We start from the raw sequence: 22,275 nt of genomic DNA, 5'->3' as shown, positions 1-22,275 counted from the left end.
TGAGGAAAAGGAGGGCAGCCTGGGGCATTTTGAAGCTTCCCTTTGGCAGCTTGGGCCATCAGGACCACTTTGTGTCCCCGGGAATGAAAACTGCCATCCCTGCTGGAGCTCCCCTCCATGCAGCAGCCAAGGCTGTCCAACATGCAGCATCCCCACCATCAGCAATGAGCTACCTCCAACGTGATTCCATATAAAACACTAGGTCTTCCCCAGACCACAGGATCAGAGCAAGAGGACAGCAGCAGTGGCTCCATGTTTCCCCACTGAGCAAAGCCTGAGCTCATCAAAGTGGCTGCCTCCACTGAGCAGCTCCAAGGAGATAGCTTTAATTAAAAAAAAAAAATAAAAAAAATCTTCAAATGCAATTTACAACTTTACCTGTGGAGAAAATTGCTGCTCGCCAGGTGAGCAGGTGGCAGCGTCAGCACTGAAAGTGCTGCCATCCTTTTACACCGTGCAGGACAGGGTGTGATGAGATTCCCCAGCTCACAGGAGACCTGCAAATTGAAAATATGGCCTCCCTGTTGCATAGGGAGGTCACTGCAGAGGGAGATTAGGCTGGATCTATCCTAAATTTGTTCATAAAGAGCTCCAGGCTGTAACATGTACAATTAACATAGCACACTCTCCCTTGCTGGAGCTGAATTGAGCTAATGTTGGTCAGACCAGCTTGCTACACCTTCTGTAGTCCTAGATTTTGATTTAAATGGAAATGAAGTACATGGCCCTTGCAGTTATGGAAGTGTCAATCCAAGTGTTACCACTGTCAGCAGGAAGGACTGAAAAAGGAGCTTTCAGAAAGGATTGTGACCATATTTACTTCAGCTGAACTATTGACTCTAAAGTGTAACACAGATAAATTGTCAATATTACGTGTGGTTTAGCACAAAAATCCCTTCCTGAGTGCTTGGTGGAATTAGGGATGTGAACAGCAAACCTCTTCCCACTGACATCTCTGTATGCTGTATTCACTGGATTTCTTTTAAGCTTTGTTTATCAGCAAAGTTTTGGTTGTCAGTTGATAGCTGGATATTTGAGTGTTACTGTGCCTCCAACTCTAGCCTCAGCTTGGCAGCAATTCTGCTGGGTGAGCTCTTCCCAACCTCAAAGGGATGCCAGGAGTGATTGTTGCTGGGACCCATCTCGCACTCAGATTAGCCAGAGGTTTATTGGTGTGAGAAATTCACAGTCCATTCACCAATAAAAACAAAGTTTAAAAGTAAAATATGTAATAAAAGTAAAATAAGCAAAGACACTTAAAAGAGCTGACTCCTTGCTGTGGTTTAGGAACAAACAAGGATCTTGGACCTCTGAGGAGGCTGGAGATGGGATCTACAAGCACTTATCCTTTAAGTCTTGATTTTGGTCTGATCTGAATAAGGTGTGTAGATATCTCAGCAGACATGACTTCTATTTTTGGCCAAAACACTGCAGTTCCACTTGAGAAATTCACTGACCAGAAATTGAGAAATGGATCAAAGAGGCTTTTGCCTCTTTGTTCCTTGATGCTATCCCAGCAGCTGGATAGCATTTTGTGAACAGAGGGATGGGAGTCTAGAGTCTGCCCCAATACAACTGGCCCTTGCCATAGATATTGGGACACACTGTTGGAAAGGCTGGAATCCTCCCTGGTACCCTGAAGCTCCAGACCCTGTAAGATAACTTGCACGGATGGTGTGTTTGTAGAGGGGTTGCAGTGCGTCAAGTGGAAACCTTTGGAGTTAAAGGCTGTTGGATCAGAAGCATCTGAAGAATACTCCTTACTTTATGAAAACTCAGTGTAAAATTATTCCCTTCTTGTCTCTCTTGTAGTGCCACCAACAATCAGTGTCCCTAAGGGTCAGTCCACCGTCACTGTACGGGAAGGCTCCAGGGCTGAGCTGCAGTGCGAGGTTCGAGGAAAGCCAAAGCCACCCATCATCTGGTCCCGGGTAGATAAGGAAACACCCATGCCTTCAGGGACAATGATGATGGAGACATATGATGGGAAGCTGCACCTGGAGAGTGTGAGCCGAGAAATGAGCGGGACCTATAAGTGTCAGACAGCCAGGTACAATGGATTTAACATCAGACCCCGAGAAGCCCTGGTGCAGCTGAACGTACAGTGTGAGTACAACCGTACAGTGCTGGAGTACCTGCCTGAATGTCTATGTACACAAAACCCTGGGGGCTAGGCAGGGTTGACCTTTCTTACTGGGCTGAGCAGACACACATCTCTTTTGCCTGCGGACCTTTGAACAGTTTATATTTAATTGGTCAGGCTACACCAGACTAAGGACAGGGTACCATATGGCAAGCATGTTGCAAGTGGAAGGGAGTGGTGTTGTATGCATTTGTGTACAGTGGTTTCTATTTACATGTCAGGGGCTAAGTGCAGCTTTACCAGGTGTGTTTGTATGCATTACATGTGTGTCAAATTCCTTCAGAATATGTTACTAATTTTGTAAAGTCAAGTACTCAAAAGTTAGAAAGTGAATGTTATTTAGACCATTTCCATGGCACAATGCTTTCTTCAACTTAGTTGCTTCTGGATATGCCTGAAACATTTTGCCTGAAAGGCAATGATAGGTAGACCTAACAGGGAATGGATACTCTCAAATAGTTTTCATGCAACCAGGCTGTGAGTAACAGAAAACTGATTTTTAGCTGGTGTGTGGAGTGATTTCGGCTACAGGTGGTTCTCCCAGCCCTACCTGAAGGCAGTATCTGTACATAGAGGTGAACAGAGAGGGTAGGATGCTGCATTGGGTGACATCTCCATACTTTCCCTGCAGTGGTTTCTCCCTCCAGAGAAGTGAGTTCCTGCTCAGCTCCCACAGTTGTTGAGGTGTGTTTTGACATGAAGCAGTCTGTGCTCTTACAAGATTTTGAATCAGACTGGGGGAAGGTAGCCAGATAAAATGCCTTGGCTCTCTCAGCAGATCTTGTCCCATTAGTATTGTGCAATTGTTGAACACTGGCAGAGAACTCTGAGCATTGCAGATCTGACAGGTGGGGGGCAGGCAGGGAACAGGTTAATTTACACCTGGGCATACTGCCTGTGGACTGTGACTGACCAGCCTCCAGACACAGCACAGCAGCATTCATCAGACATGCTGCCACACTTCTCCCAGGCTCACTCCCCAGGAATAAGAGAAGTGAGACCAGAGCAGACAACCTGGCTGAAACCAACCAGACAAACTGCTCGAAGATGTGAGCTGCTGGGAGCACAGCGATAACAGAGGTGTGTGAAATCCTGCAGGCACTTTGAGTATTTGAAGAGCCCCTTTTAAAATTATCTCTATCTATCAGGATCGTGGCAGGCTTAGATTACAGGAGGAGATAGAGAAATGTGTGAAGATTTCCAGGCAGGTAAGTATGTGTGGAGAAGCTTCCTTTAAGGAGGGTGAAAATGTATCTTGGTTTGAGCTGTTCAGGAAAGCAGCCTGCTTCAGTCATATGGGACTTGGAGGGACATGGCAGCAAATCTTGGTCACATTAAGAGACGATGACAGATATAGTAAAATTTCACTTTTAAAGCAAAGAACCATCAGACCTGCTGCTGTCCCCAGTTTGGTGTTGCTGTTTGAAAGCTGTATGGACCTCATTTGGCCCTCACTGCCCCTGCAGAGGGAGCAGCAGTGCTGAGTTTGGGATTATTTCAGTCTTGCTAGGTGGTCTGGAGGGGGATCACAAACCTGAATCTTGGGCTGAAGGGGAAGGGCATGATTCCCCACACAAGATAGATGGTAGGTCTAGGCCAGAAGCTATCTGGGGCAGTGACTATGATGTGACCCACAGGAAAGCAGAGATGTGATGAACTTCTGTGTAAAGAGTGGCTGAACATGCTCTTCCTATCGCTCTTTCCATGGCCAAGCAATGTTTTATTGTGATTTTGCCCATGTAATGGTCATATAGTCCACGTGCCAGCCCACCCAAACAGCTTCCTTCCCTTGTCAATCAGTTCTGTGTACCCTTAGTGGAAGCTGGGTGCATACTGAGTGTTTGTGCACCTGAGCTGTCTCCTCCTGCCTGGAGAATGTGGAAGGACTTCATGGTGGCACTGCCTGTTCTGTGCCTCAGCAGGCAGCTTTGGTTTCAATGCTGTCAATTGCTCCCTCCATTAGTATGAAAAAGAAACTGCAAACCAAGAAAGTAGGGCAAGAATTGCTCTTGTCCTTTTTACAGCCTCCTCCCTTTCCCTTCATGCAGAAAATAGACTAAGAAACAGCACAGTCTTGTTTATCCCTCTCCTCGTTCATGCTGCTGGAAAGATGTGGGTGTGGCAGGGGCTGCTGTGGTTAATTGAAATACAGCTTTCCAGCGTGGGCAGCTCATCAGTGCAGTGGCTTGCTCTGGAATTCTCATCTTGTTGGAAATGGGGATTGTGTGGCTCCTGCAACCTCCGTGATGAGCACTTCTGTCACCTCACCCAGCCTGCACATCCTGTCAGAGCACCGCTCCGGAGATGCACATCCTTAGGGCCGTGTGTGTGTGTGCATGCAGGCCGCCTGTTTGTGTGACCATGGGAGCTCCTCTGGAACTGCCTCGCTCCAGGGAGCAGCACATTCTGGATGGTAATGTGGCTGTTACTCTGATTTGCTCCAAAGTGAAAGTTGCAAAATCAATACAGCAGATCTGATTAGATGTCAGGACCCGTTTCTGTGTTTCTCTTTTCCCTTGGTTTTCTCCCTTCATCCTCATGCATATAGTGCTGTATTGTAACATAGTAGTCTAAAATACGCTTTTCCAACTGCAATAGTGGAAAGAGAATAAGAAGACAAAAAGAACAAGTCAGCTGTCAGAAAAAGGTGTTTGGACTTTTTAGGTTTTTTTTTGTATTTAGAAAGCAGAAAAAGTTACTTTTTGTATTTATAAAGCAGAAGAAATTGCTTTTCTTTTAGCTTAGGAGCTGAAATTGTCTACTGTCAGGTCTCTGACAGGATGGATGATCTGTTCTCTGGACTTCTTGGTCTGTAGTGTAAACCTTTGGAAGATTAATAAGTTTATGAAAGTCTGTGCAGCCTTATATCTCCGTGTTTAAGATGAAGAAATGTTGCTTAATGGTTAGAGTGAGAGACCGGGCTTGTCAGAATTCCTGGGAATCTACCACTTGGATTGGCAATGTCTTGTCATTTTTTCCTGTATCTTCAAAACAGGAATAAAACGGACCCATCTCATTGAATATTTGTGGAGCATAACAAACACAGCACTTTGAAGTCTTGAAATGAAAATATTAATGGAGTGGCAGAGTGCTGTTAATAATATCAATGCCATCACTGAAGCTGTTATCAAGGTTTTTTTCAGGACCAGGTACTTGAGAAAATCCCAGCAGAAAAATGAATCCTCTGCAGAGGTGTGTTTAAAATCAGGGTTGGGCCACTCTGTGTAGGGAAACTAGTCTAAGGCTGTGAAACACACAATGGGCTTGAAAATGTGCAGCAGTCAGGGTTTTGGAACACCGTAGTGTCATTTGAGCTGATATGTATGAGAAGATGAAAGAAAGCATGCATGTGTGGATCAGTGAAAAGGATGCTACTAATTTAGCAAGTATATAACAAAAATTTGAAAGATGTGTATTAGCCATGTAGTCTAAAAGACTGGTCAAAACAGTATTTCCAGGAATTACAGAGGTCAGTAGTGACTTTTAAGCTCTGGCTGTTGCTAGAGGTAGCCATTGAGGTGACTGCCTTACCATGGTGAATATGACATTTGCTCTGTTAGAGACTCATAAAACAGTATGGTGAAAATTGCAATCTTAGTACATTTTCCTGCTTGAATAATATTATGTCAGCTCTGATGCTTTGCCAGTCCTGAACATCTCATAAACTACTGCACATCTCCGTCCAAGTCTAGCTCAGCGCTGCACTCCTAATCCCACCTGATCCTTGATATATCTACTCCCATATTTTCCTGCAAATGGGTTTATCCTCCTTCACAGCACTCACTACTTGCTGTCTCAGGCGCACACTTGACCATCTGAATGGCTTCTCCCTCTTTGGATAACCATCAAAGCCTGGTAGAAGAGCACCTGTGTCCTCTGTTGAGTTGTTAATTACTTCACCAAGTTCTGAAGATAAGAGATAAGCATATTTTTGCTGCTTCCATTTTTGTGTTTGGCAGAGGTTTTGATGTCTCTGAGTGCCCAATGAAAGAAGAGTAGGAGGAAAGGGAGATAGTTACATAGGGCTGACTTTGTTTTCGATAGTCAAGTCTGAAAGTTGGCCCTGTTTCCCATGTTGGGATCACACAGCTGGTGAAATCTTTGCAGGAAAAAAGATTAAAAAAGAAATTAACCTGAGTATCTCCTTCCCTGCAATAACATGGCCTATGAATTTTTCCTCTTCTGGGTCTAAAGTACTAGCCCACAATCATATGTGATTGATTTCCAAAGGATTACACTTGCTGCCCTTAGATGAAGTTCTGCCATATTAGGCAGCAGGTGGGTTATTGTGCTTTATCTTCAAAGCGTAGTGAATGTTAGGTATAATCAGGAAAGCAGACTGACATTTGCTTTGGAGAGATGGTTATCAGGACTTCAAGAGCCATTTATAGTCCTAGACACAGGCATTGCTATAGGGCTGGTGACTAGCAGGTCTGACTCTGCCCTGAGCTGGAAGATTGCCAGAACCCATCCTGCTAGGGCATCTAGTTGCCACTGTCACTTTAGCTAATGTTCAGGTGGGCACAGATAGGTTTTCCTATTCAAGCTCACACACTGGCAAATGTTATTCCTGGTCACACACTGTTGACTCATTCCTCTTTAAAATCCTGCTGAACCCGTTGGCAGTGCTGTACATCAGGCAGATGATAGTCAGCATCAATTTCCCCTGTTATTTATGTAGCAAACACAAGGGTGGGGAGCAGGGGAGGGGTTGATACTGTAAATAAGTAAGAAACATTGCTGGATCCATGCAACTGGAAATGGAAATGCATTAAACTGTTTCGATCAACTGTTGAAGCCATAGCTCAATGTCAGTGCTTCTTGCTGGTGCCCTGCCTCCTCCTGAAATTATAAGCTTGGATATTAACTGCTTTCTTAAAAGTGCTCTTGAGACATGTTTTGGGCATGGAGATATTTTTGCAGAGTATCTAAGACTGAGGTTTTGGCTCCTAAGAGCTCCCTGCAACTCTCCCTGCTATGAAGGGAGTCTAAGAGAAATGAGATTGTCAGGGGCTGGAGCTGACCCCTCTGTCTGTGGCTGAGCTGGCTTATCTGTCTTGCTGCTTGGCCGTTCGAGCTGCACTATGGAGCCATCTGCTAAGAATTTTGTACCTGGTTGGTTTAATTTCTGAGTGTATTTATTTATAGTGACTGTTTTATTTTTCTTCATTATTTTCATTGGTGAAATTCATCCTGATACCCTCCTCCAAGCTGAGGAGCACAGTTCAGGAGCTAACTTGGGGACAGAAGATGGTTTTTCTGCTTCTGGAGTGGCTAGAGCTTTCCTACTCTTTCATTCATGTTTCAGTATTGCTGTTCTCCATGGTACAGATCTTGCTGCCAAGAGAGGGAAACCTTGGGCTGTCCTGCCAGCTAGAGCTCTAGTGTGTTCTGGTTCATTTAACACCTTCAGAGGCTTAAGAATGATGTTCTGAGGCAAGTGTGTCTGTATTCAAAGCCAAAGGAAAACTGTGCCTTCTGCAAGTTCAGTGTTTGCAAACTTAGAGACTTTAATTCATAAAAGAATGAAATAATTCATAGCCATGGGCATGATATTGAACCACCAGTCTTAACAAAGCCTGACCTGGTAGTTAGGTTTCACTTTGATGGAAATCTTCCCTGCTTATCCCTAAATAAGTTGTACAGAGGTTTTTGTGATTGAGCTGAAAGTATACATGTTACTTCTGCATTTCTCTCAATACACAGCACCCCTCTGCTCCCTCTGTTAAGAGCAGAGGATTTCATTTCTGATTGTCAACACACTTTTTTCTTCCAGTGTTGTGTTTGGGATTAATTTAGAGCTTGTGTTTATGCACGCAGCCCTGTCCTGGGTGATATGGCATTAGGATTGCTTGCTCTGCTTCCCAATGCCCAGGCTGCTAACAGCTAATTAGAGTTGTCAGTCTCAGGACAGGCTGAAGTTTTACTCTTTTGTGGCCGTAAACACAAATGGCCACAGTTCAGAGCAAAGAAACAACCACAGAGACTTACAGTTGGCCTCAGATTTGTCATAACAATTACCATCTATTGGTCCTGGGGCCTGATACATGGAGTCTGTGACAGCACTTACATCAGTTTAGGATTGGGTCCTCACATCGGGTTGTACTAAAACTTACTGTGCAGGACTCACCTACCCTCTTGCCAGCCTCACGGCATTAAGGGGCAGATAGTCTGGCAGGCTAAGGATGCTTAACTAAAGCTTTCTTCTTTTGAACACCTTTATGTTTGTACAGCAAAGCCCCAGGATTCCCAGTGCTGAGGTTTTTTTTTGTAGCATTATTTATATGCAGCTTTTTTAAAAAAAACAAACCTGTATTTCACAGGGTAAAGCAGTTGTATGAATTTTGGCTAGTCTGAATTTTTGTTGTCAGTGTTTAACAGTTGGTTTTTACCCTGCAGAGCTGTAGTTTCTTCTCTGCTTGCTGCCTTGTGGGGAAGGTTCCCATGTGTTGCCACTCACTCGCATTTCTTGGGAAGTCTCCCTTGTGCCCTGAGAGCTTTTCTGATTTACCTCTTTGATTGAAATTGGTCTGACAGAGCATGTCTGCACGCTGTGATGGCCAAAAGGTACAAGAGACTTGAGACATAAAGCAAAAGGCCCAGATGGCAGGGGGATTTTGGAGGCTGAGGAGCAGATTTTGCAAAGCTGGTATGTCCAGTCTTTGGCACCACACGTCAGATGAAAAGTACAGTGAGGCCTCCTTGCTGTGCCCTGGGTAAATGAAGAAAGGAAATGAAATGAAAGAAGATAGGAAAACCCCCGTATATGTGCATTGGGAAGGTCAGAGCCTGCCTTGAAGCTGGAACCTGGGTCTACTGTGTGAGCCCACCTATGCTGCCATTCAGCTTCTGTACAGCTCACTGCTCATCTCTCAGCACCTCTGTGATTGCAATAATAGTCTGAGGAAAAGCTTGTGTGAGAGCTCCTCACCTAGAGAGATGAATTTGTTTTTTCAAAAGAGAACTGGTTTAAATTTCTTAGTCCATTTCTTGGATATTGTTGGGAGAAACAAATACACATTCCATAATCTGCCATTATCCTGGTTTTTGGCCAGACTCTGCAGGAAGAGCAACTTAATATTATTGAGAGAGACACATTAAAGCTGTACAGTTTTGTCAGGAAGGGAGAGGCAAGAGCTATACAGACACAGTGAATGGCAGGTAATCTTGGTCATTTCTCTGCAGATATTTGCTCACCTGTGGCCCTTTCAGGGGTGAACACCAAATCTCATACTGTTCTAATGCAAACATTCCTTCTAAGGTTTTCCTGCCATGGCAGCTATTTTCCTGTAGGACCTAGGTATATATCAACTTGTTGGGATAAGAAACAACTCCAGAATCCTCTCAAATACTTTGTGCTGAGCATCCTGTGAGGCTCAGCATGTGCATGTTTGGGTCTCGCTCATGAATGTGGTTGTCACAGGAGCACACTGCTGCCAAAGGACTGTCAGACACTTTCTCAGTGCTTCCCATCTTGCCATTCTGAGGAAACTGCTTTGCTTTTGAATCCTGTTGTTGTCTCGGCTTTGATCATGGGTAAAACCACCTGCACCAAAGTTCTCTGAAGTGTGATACAGCTGGTGATACCCAGATTGCATCCAGATAGCCTAGCTGGAGGGAGAGGTTGTCCTGGCTCTGCTTCTGTTTCACAAGGATGTAACATACACTGTGAGTACTTTTGCCATGTGCTTATCTCCAGTCAGTAGGTCAGAGTCAAACAGTCTGGGACTGCAGCTGTTGCTTTCTCTTTTGGCCTGTGCAGCAGCAGTACAGGTCCAAGAGACATGGGAACTTGGCCAGGACAGAGAAAGCATTGTGGATCCTGGAATGTGGGGTTATGGGATATTCTCTGCTAAGGGTGATAAATAGGACTGGTATCTGAACTCATGAGGAATCTGCTATGAATGAGAGGAAGATCCAAAAAAACAGGTAAAACTTGTGGATTAAGGGAGGAACAATTTAGTCACTGAAATACAGTATTATATTAATAGTAATGATAGTAATGTAAAGGGGGGGGGGAATAAAAGGGAGAAAAGCTTAAGAAAAATAAGTGAAACACAGTACAATCACTCACAGCTCACTGACCAATGCCCAGCCCATCCCCCAGCACCAGTTGGTGCCTCTCAGCCGTCTCCCCCCAGTTTATATACTGGACATGACATTATATGGTATGGAGTGTTCCTTTGGTTTGTTCAGGTCAGCTGTCCTGGCTGTGCTCCCTCCCATCTCCTTGTACACTTGCTCACTGGCAGAGCATGATACAATGAAAAGTCCTTGAGTTAAAAGCACTGTGCTATAATTTCTATGTCCCCTGCTTCTCTGTTACCACTGTCCACCCAGCTGCAGCCAGGGAAACAGAGAGATAGTATAGCATAGAACAGAAGAACTAAAAAACAAGGCCCTTTCCTTTGCTGAGATGGAAGTGCAGCTTTATTTCTTGGGGTCCTGTGGAGAAGAAGAGCAGGAGGGAAAGAGGAAAGAATATTGATAAGTGCCTCTTTTTGAAGGTGGGGGAAGAGGGTGGCTTACTTTCACACAGCCAATAAGGGGAATTGGGGAGAAAGAGATAAGGGAAACAATTTTACATTCTACATTTTCAGGGGTACATTCTCTTGGGTTATACCATTTTTTCTAAATGCATTACAACAGCACTGCTTACCAGCAACTGAGACATCAGTGCATTATCAACATTATTCTCATTCTAAGTACAGCATTGTACCTGAAACAAAAACAGAGCACCATACCAGCTACTATGAAGAAAATTAACTCTGTGCCAGCTGAAACAAGGACACAGTAGCTTCAGCAGTGTGGGGCAAGGGAAGTAGAAAATGGAGCAAATTAGAAAACTGCTGTCAGCTCTCATGTTTTGAGCCTGGGGTCACAGGACAGGAAAAGAGGGAATGGCTTGTCCCTATCAAATTCTGCCTCTTGGTGGTGGAGAGAGAGAGAGAGATGTCATTGACCAGAACTCACTAGAAAAACCAGGAAGTCACCAAGCAAACAAAAATTGTGATTCCTTTTCTCATGTTAACTGTCAGCCTCTGCATAAGGGCCTGAGGCACAGAGAAAACAGCTGTCCACACCTGCAGGGTAGCGTAGGCCATCAGACCTGACACAGGACCTGTGCCAGGGAAGCAGAGATCTTTTTCCTCCAGCCTCTTTTCCAGAGAGAGCTGTGTGGTGCCATGGCATTGTGCATGTGTTTTTCTACCAGTATTTTGGTCTGTAAACCATGTCAGGCAGCACCTGTGACGGTGCAGGGGCAGAATCCCATGCTACTCTTCACCTGCTTCCTGGGTTCTAGCATTGGAGCAGAGCTATTTTCTCAAGCCCAGGAGGACTGGAGGATTGTGGCAGGCACATGGAAGCAATGCATGGAATAGTGGTGCCACTTTTGAGGAGGGGACTTCTGCAGGGAAGCTACTGAGACATTCCTGGTATGAACAGAAGCCCCAGTAGAAAACTGAACATCCTGAATGTGTTTTGAATTAGCTGTGACCATTCTGACTCCAAGCTCTAAAGCAGCACTAATTACATTCACTCCTATAAGGAAAAATGAGAATTAAATTTCAGAGGTGCTCAGGCTTCTCTACATCCCTGTGAGTCTCCCTGTTTCCAGTTCTGTGCTGGGACACATTACAGGGAAGGTGAGGGCTCTGTTTTTAGAAAGGTCATGGGAACTTTTTGGATCTTTCTGTGGAGCTGCTCAATGACTTGTTTGGGGCTTTTCCACTTGGGCCAGTTTCTTGCTTAAGAAATTGCTCTTTCTTTGAAGCCAAGAAATAGTGTTTTCTCAGTGAGCAGAAATCATATTTCCAACATGCACTCCTTTCACCCTATTTTGTATCATTCTTGATTTCCAGTCTTTGCCTCTCTATTGCAAACACAAATAAGTACAAGTGTGTACACACTCCTTCCTTACCTCAGCTGCTGCTTCTGATTCAAATATAATCGGCCTCCATTACTCGAGGTAAAACAGTTGGTTTTCTTTCATGATCCCAGTAATGAACCTGCAAATCCATCATTGGTCCCAGGAACTGACAGACATGCTTAAATTTCCTATTTGCATGCCTAGCTGTTGCTTTCTGTTTAATTTTGGAGTCTTTGTTTCTAGGGTCATGCGTGGTTACAGGAATTCATGGAAATTTTTGTTAGGTTTTACTGGGAGGAAGCTGACTTCTGAGACTGTTCATTTAGAATTGTAAGATTGGAAAAGACCTTCAAGATCACATCTGGATTAATACCACCATGGCCACTAAACCATATCAAAAAGTGCCAGATCAAATAATTTTTGGAACACTTTCAGGGATGGTGACTCCACCACTTCTTTGGATAACCTGTTCCAATCTTGAACACCCTTTAGGTGAAGAAATTTTTCCTAATATCCAAACCAAACCTCCCCTGACACAACTTGAGGCCATTTCATCTTGTCTTATCACTAAATGCCTGGGGAAGGGACTGGCCCTCATCTTGCCACAGCCTCCTTTCAGATAATTGTAGGGCAATAAGATCTACCCTGAGCCTTCTCTTCTAGAGACTGGACAACCCCAGCTCCCTCAGTCATAAGTCCTTGTAGGACTTATTTTCTAGACACTTCACCAATTCCATTGCCCTTCTCTGGACATGCTCCAGCGCCTCAATGTCTTTTCCTGTAGTGAAGGGCCCAGAACTGAGCACTGGATTGAAGGTGAGGCCTCACCAGTGCCGAGCACAGGAGAACAATCATTGCCCTGGTCCTGCTGTCCACACTATTGGTGATACAGGCCAGGATGCCATCGGCTTTCTTGGCCCGCTGGGCAGACACTGGCTCATGTTTAGTCACTGTCAGCCAGCACTCCCAGGTCCTTCTCTGCTGGGCAGCTTTCCAGCCGCTCTGCCCCAGCCTGTAGTGCTGCAAGGGGTTGTTGAGACCCAAGAGCAGGACCCAGAACTTCATGTTGTTCATCCTCATAGAACTGGTCTCAGCCCATCAATCCAGCCTGTCCAGATCCTTCTGCAGGGCTTTCCTACACTCCAGAAGATTGATACTCCAACCCAAATTGGTGTGTCTGCAAACTGATTGAGGGTGCCCCTGATCTCCTCATCCAGATCATAGATAAAGATTAAACAGAGCTGTCTTCAACACTGAGCACTGGGTAACACCACTTGTGACTGGGTTTTTTTTAATTCCTGGAAATGTAGGCTTTCCAGCCCCTGTATCCCTGGAGCTGTAGGCATTTTGCTTCTCTGAGCCCTACCACTAACTGCAGCTTTGGACAGAGCCTGAGGTCCCCAGTACCATGGGTGGCCCAGATTAAGAAAGATGTGGCGAGATCAATGTTGGTGCAGTATTGTGCTCTACTTGGCATGTGTTTTCTAGTCCCAGTATCCCTGCAGCTGTAGCCTTCATGGTTCTCTGAACCCTAATCCTACTGCTAGGACCAAAATGTCAGTTTGGGATTGAGACTGAGATCTCAAGTTCTACAGGAGGCCCAGATTAGAAAGAAGTGGAAGGAAAAGTAAGATTCTTGATCTGTTGTGACCTGCCCTCACAGGTGGAAAGAAGTGCTGCAAATCTCATGCAAATAGGCCCCAACTCTGGGCCAAATTTGGCCAAACATTTCACAGGAGGAATTGTTTGGCGTGCCAAAACTAACAGAGGTTCCCAACAGTGGATGTGATTAAGGTCAAGAGAACAATGAATGACAGTGCACTGAATAGGGATTTTCCTTAAAAAGCGCTGATTGCAGAGAGATACTCCACTGTCCTAATCACAAGCTAGAATACAGTAACTAATAATTTAATGCAATATAGATGAGCTTAATAGCACTAAGTCTGCTGGGATTTTCTGAGCAGTTCATAGTTTATGCATAGCACAGGCCCTTCAGCCAGCATTCTGGTATGCTGTAAAACAGAAAAATGAGGCTTGAGGGAAAATGAGCAACCCTCCATCTAAGACGGGTTGCTGGAGAGATTATGGTGGATCTAAAGGGATAAGAAAATGGTGGTAGGCTTGATCAGAGGGAAGAAGAGCAACTCAAAATAGAGTTTTGTGATTTGGAAATCCTTCTCTTCCCCTTTGGCTGCTTGTAATGAGGCTTGGTAAAAGTCCAGACTTATGCATGGAAGTGGGTAAGTTTTCATACTGATTCACTTTCTAGGAACCAACTTACATGTATAAATGAAAAAAATGCAAATGAAACTACCTATAGATGTTAAAGAGAGGAGGAAAGTGTTGATGTTCTGCTTTAGGGCAAATTTGGGAGGAAACTTCCAAAGGGCTCCCTCTAGAAAGAAGATTCAAGTAGCCCCTCTCCCTATCAGTTCAGGAAGAGATGTCCTTGGAGAAAAGTGGAAAAAAACCTGTTTATTTAACAAGTAAAGTATTCACAAGCATGAAAAATTAATAATATTAAACAATAAAACCTCTTGCTGGTCATTGCCATTGAAGAGATGGCAAATTCAGAAAGTCCTTTTTGTGGGGTGTAGCTTGGTTTGCTTGGCCTTTTATCAGTCCTTCTTGTGCTGGAAAATGCAGCATCCTGGACCCCAGTGGTCCACAGGTGTGAGCTCCCAGCGTTTTTCTGGGTTTTCAGTCCAGAGCAGGGCCGATCAGTTCCAAGAAAAAGAAAAGCCACAGTCCAGGGAGCTTCTCTTCCTCAGCTAACTAAAAACTAACTAGAAGCAACAGAGAGCTCTCCCCCTCTGTCTGTGCTGCAGTCAACACAGTCTGGAGGAGCATGCAGAGCAGCGGGTGCCGTTTCTGAAAACAAACTGTGCACTTCTTCTCTCCCCCACTTTGTTCTCAGAACTAGTCTTAAAGGTGCAGAACATAATATATAACAAAAAGCAGACAACTGGGGTACAAGCTTCATAAAGTCACCCTAAGACAGTTGGGTTTTGTGTTGGGATTTTTTTGGTGTTTTTAAAAAACCCTTTGGAGAAGCTTATGTGATCCAATCTGCTTATCAAAATGCTGTGACTTTAGGTTCCCAATCACTATGAGGAACCAAGATCTCTTTGAACCTCTTTGTAACCATTTTCTGCTGTTTGTCTGGAGAGGAGACTTACTTATATATCAAGTGTAGCCCTTTTCACTGATGGAAGTGAGGAACAAGGAGAGTTTACCTTTGTGCATCTAAACCTGGATTATTTGTACATTTTCAGTGCAGCATCTTGTCACATCCAGAAGTGACAGAGAATTCGCTGTGTTGCTCAGTAAGTTGTTCCAGTATGTTTTTGCTCTCATGGTTCAGTTGTTGTCACTTAATCTAAGCCTGCCTCATTTCAGTTTCTAACTACAAGCTCTTTTTATGCCTTTGTCTTCTCACATAATGAGCTATTTGTTATCAGCAGTCTCTTCCTCCTGTAGTCTCAGACCAGAGCAAGTAACCTCTTAGCCTTTTCAATATGTAATCCAGAAAGTCTCTTTAACCATTCACTACAAGGAATGTTTTCCAGCCCTATATTTATTTTTATAGCACTCTTCTCATTTTTTTCTCAACATCGTTCTGTCAGCATGGCTACACGTATTAAACAGGCATTCAGAAATTATCTCACCAGTGCAGATGGGATGCCCATCTCACGATATATTTAGTAAGCTTTGCCTTAAACATCCAAGGATTTGGACATCTTTGGACTACAGAATTAAGCTGAAAGCTGATGTTAATGGGTTACATTAACTCGGGCTCCTCTTGGAGTCATTGTCTCTTTCCTTGCAAGAGTGACACATTCTTTCCTCAACAGTTTTCTTTCAAGAACTTTTGCATTATGACTTTTAAATGTCCCTACCACCCCAAATTTTCTATGCTTCTGTGAATATTCAGGACAAATTGAATGAAGTTACTGAAAGACTATTCCATCAGTCAAGCTGAATTTTCCTGTAAGAGGTACTTCTTTAGTATGTTATTTTCTGCTATGTATTTTGTATCTTCTAGAAATGTTGGTACTGACACAGGTGCTTAGGGATCGTGGTTGTCAGATATCACTGCCTTTGTGTGGGAGGGAAGGAAGCAAAGCCCAGGCCACATGCCACAGATGTGCCAAAGTGTCGACCCAGTCACACCAGCTGCCAACAGATGTAAGGTCATTCAGACACTGAATGACAGTGAACAGGTTGTTATGTGTGATGTTGGCTACACAGCCTGAACAGGTCACTTTATAATTTATATACTTTAGTTTTGCCAACCTGCTCTCTGGGTCTCTGACCCGGGTGTGATGGAGATGTGAAATAGCATAGTTTAAGAGGTGCATGTGGGTTGTTTTTAGAGATGTCTTCCTAGAATAGGTGTTTCCTCTGACTAGAGAGATCCCAATGGTGTGTGCAGCCATTTAAAATTTCTTTTTGAACTCTCTCAGTTAATGTGTTTTTAATCTGCTTAATGTGGGCTGCATTTGAGTAGTATGACATATTCAATTAGTCTGTCATGTGGAAGCAAGCCAAACTCTTTCCAAAGCCTGAGGATGTTATGACAAGATAGTTGCTTTTCTTGTTGCTTTCTCAAACACTACCCAGTTTGTCTGCTGAGGACCCATAAAACTATATTAATCATCATTCATTTTTAACTTGGAATGTTGCATCCCACATTCATCTTCCATGAGTTTTTTTATGGAATCAGTGAGGAATAAAAAGGTTTATTGATGTTGGTTCTGAGGTTTCATCTGCTTGGTTGATCCAATTGATTTGTGTTTGTAGCTCCATAGGCAGTACATGCATGGACAGAACATGCATGAACAATTTTATCTCCTCTGGTGTGCACAAGGTGCTATCACAAACTTCCCCTCAAAGGCCTGGCTGGATGTAGTTTTCCCACATATTTTACTACTTTCTGTGTCATTTTTAAGGTTCTTCTGATCTGTTTTTAGTCTGCCATTTTTGCACTGAGGAATTCAGATCAGAGTATGTAGACCTAGCTAGAGTCTTACAGACACAGCCTGTCATTCTGTCTTCTCTGGTTTATATCACAAATATTTCAAGATTTAAGTTCATGCAAGTTCTTTCCAAAACTGTAGGCAGAATTATATTTACATCCTGCCCACTACAGTGGGATGTCTCAGCAAATGTTGCTGAAACTGGTTTAAAATGTCCTTTTTACCTGGGATATTATTATTTTACCTGGGAGGCATTATTATTTATTTTGGAGACAGTGGCAGGAGCAGGATGCTGTGTCACAGTGTGTGCTGGTGCAGCCCCTCAGAATGATGATTGCTGATGGATTGACTCAGGCCAGGATCCACTTTCAGATCTTGATGCAGTAGGTCAGAATGAGGAAGGTAACAGCCTCAATTTTTGTGTCCCAGGAGAGCTGAGAATGAGATTAATGAAAACTTACAGAATCAGCTTCAGATGTTTATGTGTTGGGCCAAAATCCAGGGATTGGGAGAAGAAATAGAGTGTGTCCTTCCCACTTGTCCTGCATATCACCTTGGCTGCAGCTGAAGCTCTCCTCAGCAAATGCAAAGAAGTGTCTGTATGAGATAGGCAAGTGACCACATTCCAGGGATGCTGCAAGCGTTCATTCTGTACTGGCCCAGTATGAGGTCAGTCACGGAGAACTGAATGTCAGATCAGATTTATTCAGTGAGTGGGACTGTTAATAAACTTCCCTCTCCTGGTCCAAATCCAGAGGAGATGGGACAGAGCTGATAGCCAGATGGGGAGGTTGAGGAGCAAGCTGCTGTCCTTGAATGGTTGCCAGTTCTGTCACTGGCCTCCTTTCTGTGCCCTCTGCTACAAAAGACCCTGAGCCCTAAAAAGTGATTTCTGAGAGCACACAGCACCTGTGACTTTCAGAAGTGAAAGTGGTCTCTCTCATGCAGGAAAAGATGGGGGTACAAGGCTACACCTGCTTCAGCAGCAGGGCTGGTATGCCTTGGGAAACACAGGGTCAGCGTCAAGAGAAGACAGGAGGTTTCCAATGCAGGAGTAAGTCCTCTATAGCTTGAGTCCATATAGCTCTCTGAGGTTCGTGATATCACCCATTCCTGAAGAAATGCCAGATCCTTTGCTGTGTCCAAAGACAGGCAGCATCTTTTAGAACAAAGTGCAGAGACATGATCCTCGGTAACAAGCAATCTGTTGAAGACACATTCATGAAAAGCTATGACAGTACTAATAAGGCAGATAAAGTATTTTTTTCATAATTCATTAATAGAGGAGGAGTTGGGCAAAGGTCCTTAGGAATGTCACACATTTTAAATGTAGGTAATGGTGTGAAGGATGGAGGGGAAAAACAGAATGTACAGATGGCAGAGATGGTGGCTGTTTGGCAGCTGGCTTTTTGAAGCCAGTCACTGTTCTGAAAGATCTCAGCCATTTCATCTGAAGACCTCCTGAACCCATCCTCATTTTTCCATCCTTTGCTCATGATTGATTTGATCTACCTTGCTTCATCTGAAAATGATGATGACAATGATGAAGCAGTAGCCATCCAGAGAATGACAGTAAAAATGCTTACAGCAAAAAATGTTCTTGCCTCTCCTTTTTCTATGCTATATATACTGATCCTGTGTTTTTAAATTGCATGCGTTTCTTGAGTTCCTATATGCACCACCCCTCCTTGTTACATTAATTCTTATGGGAAAAATTGCTTTGATATCTGTTGACCTCAGCTGTTTCATCTATGAGACTGAATGTTTGCCATAAATCTTTTAGTCTGAGCATCCTTTCAGCCTCTTTCCGAACAGTTATGTTTTCATTGTCGTCGTCTTCCACAGATGAATCAAGACCAATCAAGGGTGAAGAATGGAAAAATGGGGTAATGATGGCAGTTAGTAGAGCAGGATATTAAACAATTGGCAGCAGAACTCAGAGGTAGTAGATAGAAAAGTGATGGGACAACTGAGCATTGCTCTATGCAGAATTCTTCATCTTTGGTCCAAATTCCCTGCTAGGTCAGAAGGAGAAGCTGAGGAACAGCCTGTTTTGTGTGGGGAAACTTGTCCTCTTTTCACTTTGTGGATAAATGGTGAGCCACTATATTAACTCTTCCTGGTCTAGCTTTGCCCCATGCATACTTTTTGTCTACTACTGTGAACAAAGATTTAAAAGTAAACATATTAAGGAGTTCTGGTTAGTATTTGATTATATTAATTGCTTTGGGTGGCCTTCCTTCCCCTACCCAGACTCTTTCTGACTTGGATCTTTCCCCCTTCCAGGTCTGATCCCACCACATCAACATTACAGCAGGTCTGATTTTTTAATCAATGTTTCTGTCTTGGTTTTGGAAGACAGATGTCTGCTAGGGAGGGCAGGAGCCTCCCTTAGAATGAAAAAATGTAGACCCCCTCCTTTCGAATTACTATAATTTTGAAATCAAGGGCTCTCAAAGATAGATCTGGGGATAGGAATAACAGGTCTTTACTAGTATGTATAATGAGGCACACAAACAACAATAACTACAGCATTAACAACAAAACAGAGCCAGGGACCCCGTGACAGCCTTCTCAGCCGAGACAGGAAGGAATGGAGGAGATGTTTTGCTTCACAACCCCCTCGGGCAGTCAGTCCCGGTGCTCCTGCAGGGCTCTGAGGAACACTCAGCTGGAACAGCAGGGACGAGCTGAGATCTTGGGCCGGTGGCTGAGGTGTATCAGCAGCTCCATGGCGGTGGCTGGCACTGCCACACGTCCCGGGAGGACGGGGGTGCGAGGCCACCAACGAAGAGGGAAGAAGGAGAAGAAGCAGCAGCAGCTCCGTCTGGGTGATGGCGAATTCCCTTCTCCGCAACAGCTCTCAGCCAAGACTCCTTCTCTGAAGCTGAAGAAGCCAGCAAAACTCTCCCCACCCTCCCCTTCTTCCTGCCCCTCTTCCCCCCTGGGCCCAGCCGAACTCTTTGTGTTTCTCAAGTACCCACCAAGTACCTGCAACCAGGTTTTCCCCACAACTAATGGGTAAAAATTCCACAGGTGAGCCAGAACTAAAAGGACACCTAACCCCCAACAGTTTCTTATTCTGTGCTGCCTCTCACTTTGCCTACCTGTTTGGAAAGCAGCTGTGGAGGGATTGTCTTGGGGCCCAATTTAGTTTCAAACTGAAAACAGAAGGTGAGGTAATGCTGTGGTCCAGCTGCAAGCAGAAGCTGTAGCAGTGCGGAAAAACGGATAGTGTTTCTGCTACCAATCGAAAGTGTCTCTTTAGGAAGCTGCTCGGGTGGGCACAGTCACTGTATCCAAAACCCATGCACATCAAGGATAGGTCAGCAAAGAAAGATGGGAAGGGTCTTCTGTATAGTATTCCAATGAGGTTTATTCCAAAGTCCCACCAAAAGGTTGCAGTGACGACCAAGATTTCCTGCAGTGTCTCAGGTTAAGTATGGGGTCAGGAGCCAATAGTTTAGGGGCACAGGGATGACACAGGGGCAAGGCAAAGGGCAATGACCTATAGGAAATGAGATAAATTTACCTAGTGTTGCATAGCACCATGGAGAAGCCTTTTTGTCTCATCACAAGCAGTCAGATTCCTTGAAGCCTGTGGCAGATTCTTTCAGGCCATCTGCCCAGAAATTCCCTTATTAGGCTTAACAGCTTCCTCAAGAAGCCTCTGATCCCCTGCAGCCCTGACAATAACTGCATTTCTAAAGCAGGGTCTCTTCTCCATTTTGACAGGATTGGAGTCCTCAGAAGTACTTTTCTCCTGCAGCCTCCCTGCTTTTAAATTTCAGTTCTTTTATTAAAGGGGTGTAAACATATGGACATAATTGAATTGTTATGGCAGCCGGCAGTGGAACAGGAGCTATTGGATTGATGCTTGGAATCGGCAGTCACCTCTGCCCAGTAACTCCTGTGTGGGCGTGAGAGCCTCCAGGAGACAAGGGGGAATTCAGACAATTCCCTGTAGCTGCATACTCTGGACATGAGCCTTGGTGATGGCATTAATTGGACATTTCCTGGAATCCAAAGATTTCTCACTGTGTTCACTATGGGGAATGTGTAGGCTGGTGTCTGTTTTCCTGCCCAGGTGAGCTCTGTTGTGGCATGCAGCAATTGGATTCCTGTCCAAAAGCTGCCCAGGTTTCAGATGTGTTAGACTTAGCTTACTAATCAACTCATCAAACAAGGAGCTCTGGGACTTCATGAAATGTTCATATGGAAGGGGGCATTGGTCACTTCAATGCATTTGCTTTGTTCTGCATTCATCCAACCCAGCAGAGCTGTGAGGCCTGGCAGTCACCTTAAGCTCCCTGTGCAGATACAAGACAGAGGCCAGCTAGGAATTCCTGCCATCTGAATCATCCTCTGGAGATGTCGCTCTCACTCAGTAGCCTTGGAGGGAGGTAGCATTCCTAAAATGAGTGTTTCAATGAAGAAGAATGTGATAAATTTTGCTTTTAAAGTCCTGCTTCAGCTAGCACCAGGTTTGCTGTCAAACCTGGGGAGAGGAGGTTATCAGTCCTTTCCCAGTTGTTCCAAATCTTTCTCAGAAACATGGAGGGCCTATCATAGGATGATGAACTTCATAGATTAGTTGTCTTCCCTCTATTTTCCCTTCTTTACATCCTGGGGATAGTACAGAGTTGATTACCAGGATGTGAAAACACCTCTGGGGAGGACTTGCAGTAGGCTTAAACTGGAGCAAGGGAGTTAAATTAGATAGTAAAAAAAATTAGTGATAAACTATAAAGTAAGAGGAAGGATGTGGATTCTTTGCTTTGGAAGAACCTCATTTATTCTTTTTTGTGGGGATGATTTCGGGTTTTGTTTCTTTTCCTTAGTTTGCACTGGCAATGAGTTGCTTTATTCCCAGAACTGCCCAGTTGAGTAGCTCACCTATGAATTATTGAATAGTAAGATAACTGTTTCTCTGCCAAAAGTTAATGCATATAGGATGCTTTTGGGGAAAGAATATAATTGGTTGACTGTTAGTGAATGTTTGCATCTAAACTATTTATATGCTGTTGGGAGTGGTGTGTCACTGCCAGCCCAATTTGTTAAACAGAGGCATGTAATAACAGCTGCATGTATATGAGGCGACACCTTGTTATCTCATACAACACAGGCAGAACCTGAGCGACACATTGGTGGTCTAACGCTGCTACATATGGGAGGGCTTCCCTCTTGTGGGTATATGGGTGAGCAGGAGAATGAAGGGTGGGCAGATCCACCCTGGCCATCATGCTTCTTCACTACATCATAATTAGCAAACTTGGTTGTGA

The 22,275-nt window shown here is 44.2% G+C and overlaps 1 protein-coding gene across 1 annotated transcript in view; it reads left to right on the top strand.

Moving 5' to 3' along the window:
* Positions 1–22,275, top strand: part of MDGA1 (MAM domain containing glycosylphosphatidylinositol anchor 1) — a 192,138-nt gene that overhangs the window by 18,419 nt on the left and 151,444 nt on the right. The window contains exon 7 of the mRNA XM_058836468.1: positions 1,813–2,106. Coding sequence (XP_058692451.1) covers positions 1,813–2,106 — 294 coding nt within the window. The remainder of the gene's footprint in view (positions 1–1,812; positions 2,107–22,275) is intronic.

Source organism: Poecile atricapillus, chromosome 3 (genome assembly GCF_030490865.1).
Source record: "Poecile atricapillus isolate bPoeAtr1 chromosome 3, bPoeAtr1.hap1, whole genome shotgun sequence".
Lineage (NCBI taxonomy): Eukaryota > Metazoa > Chordata > Aves > Passeriformes > Paridae > Poecile > Poecile atricapillus.
The sequence above is the reverse complement of the archived record's forward strand: the minus strand, read 5'-3'. Positions and strand labels throughout refer to the sequence as shown.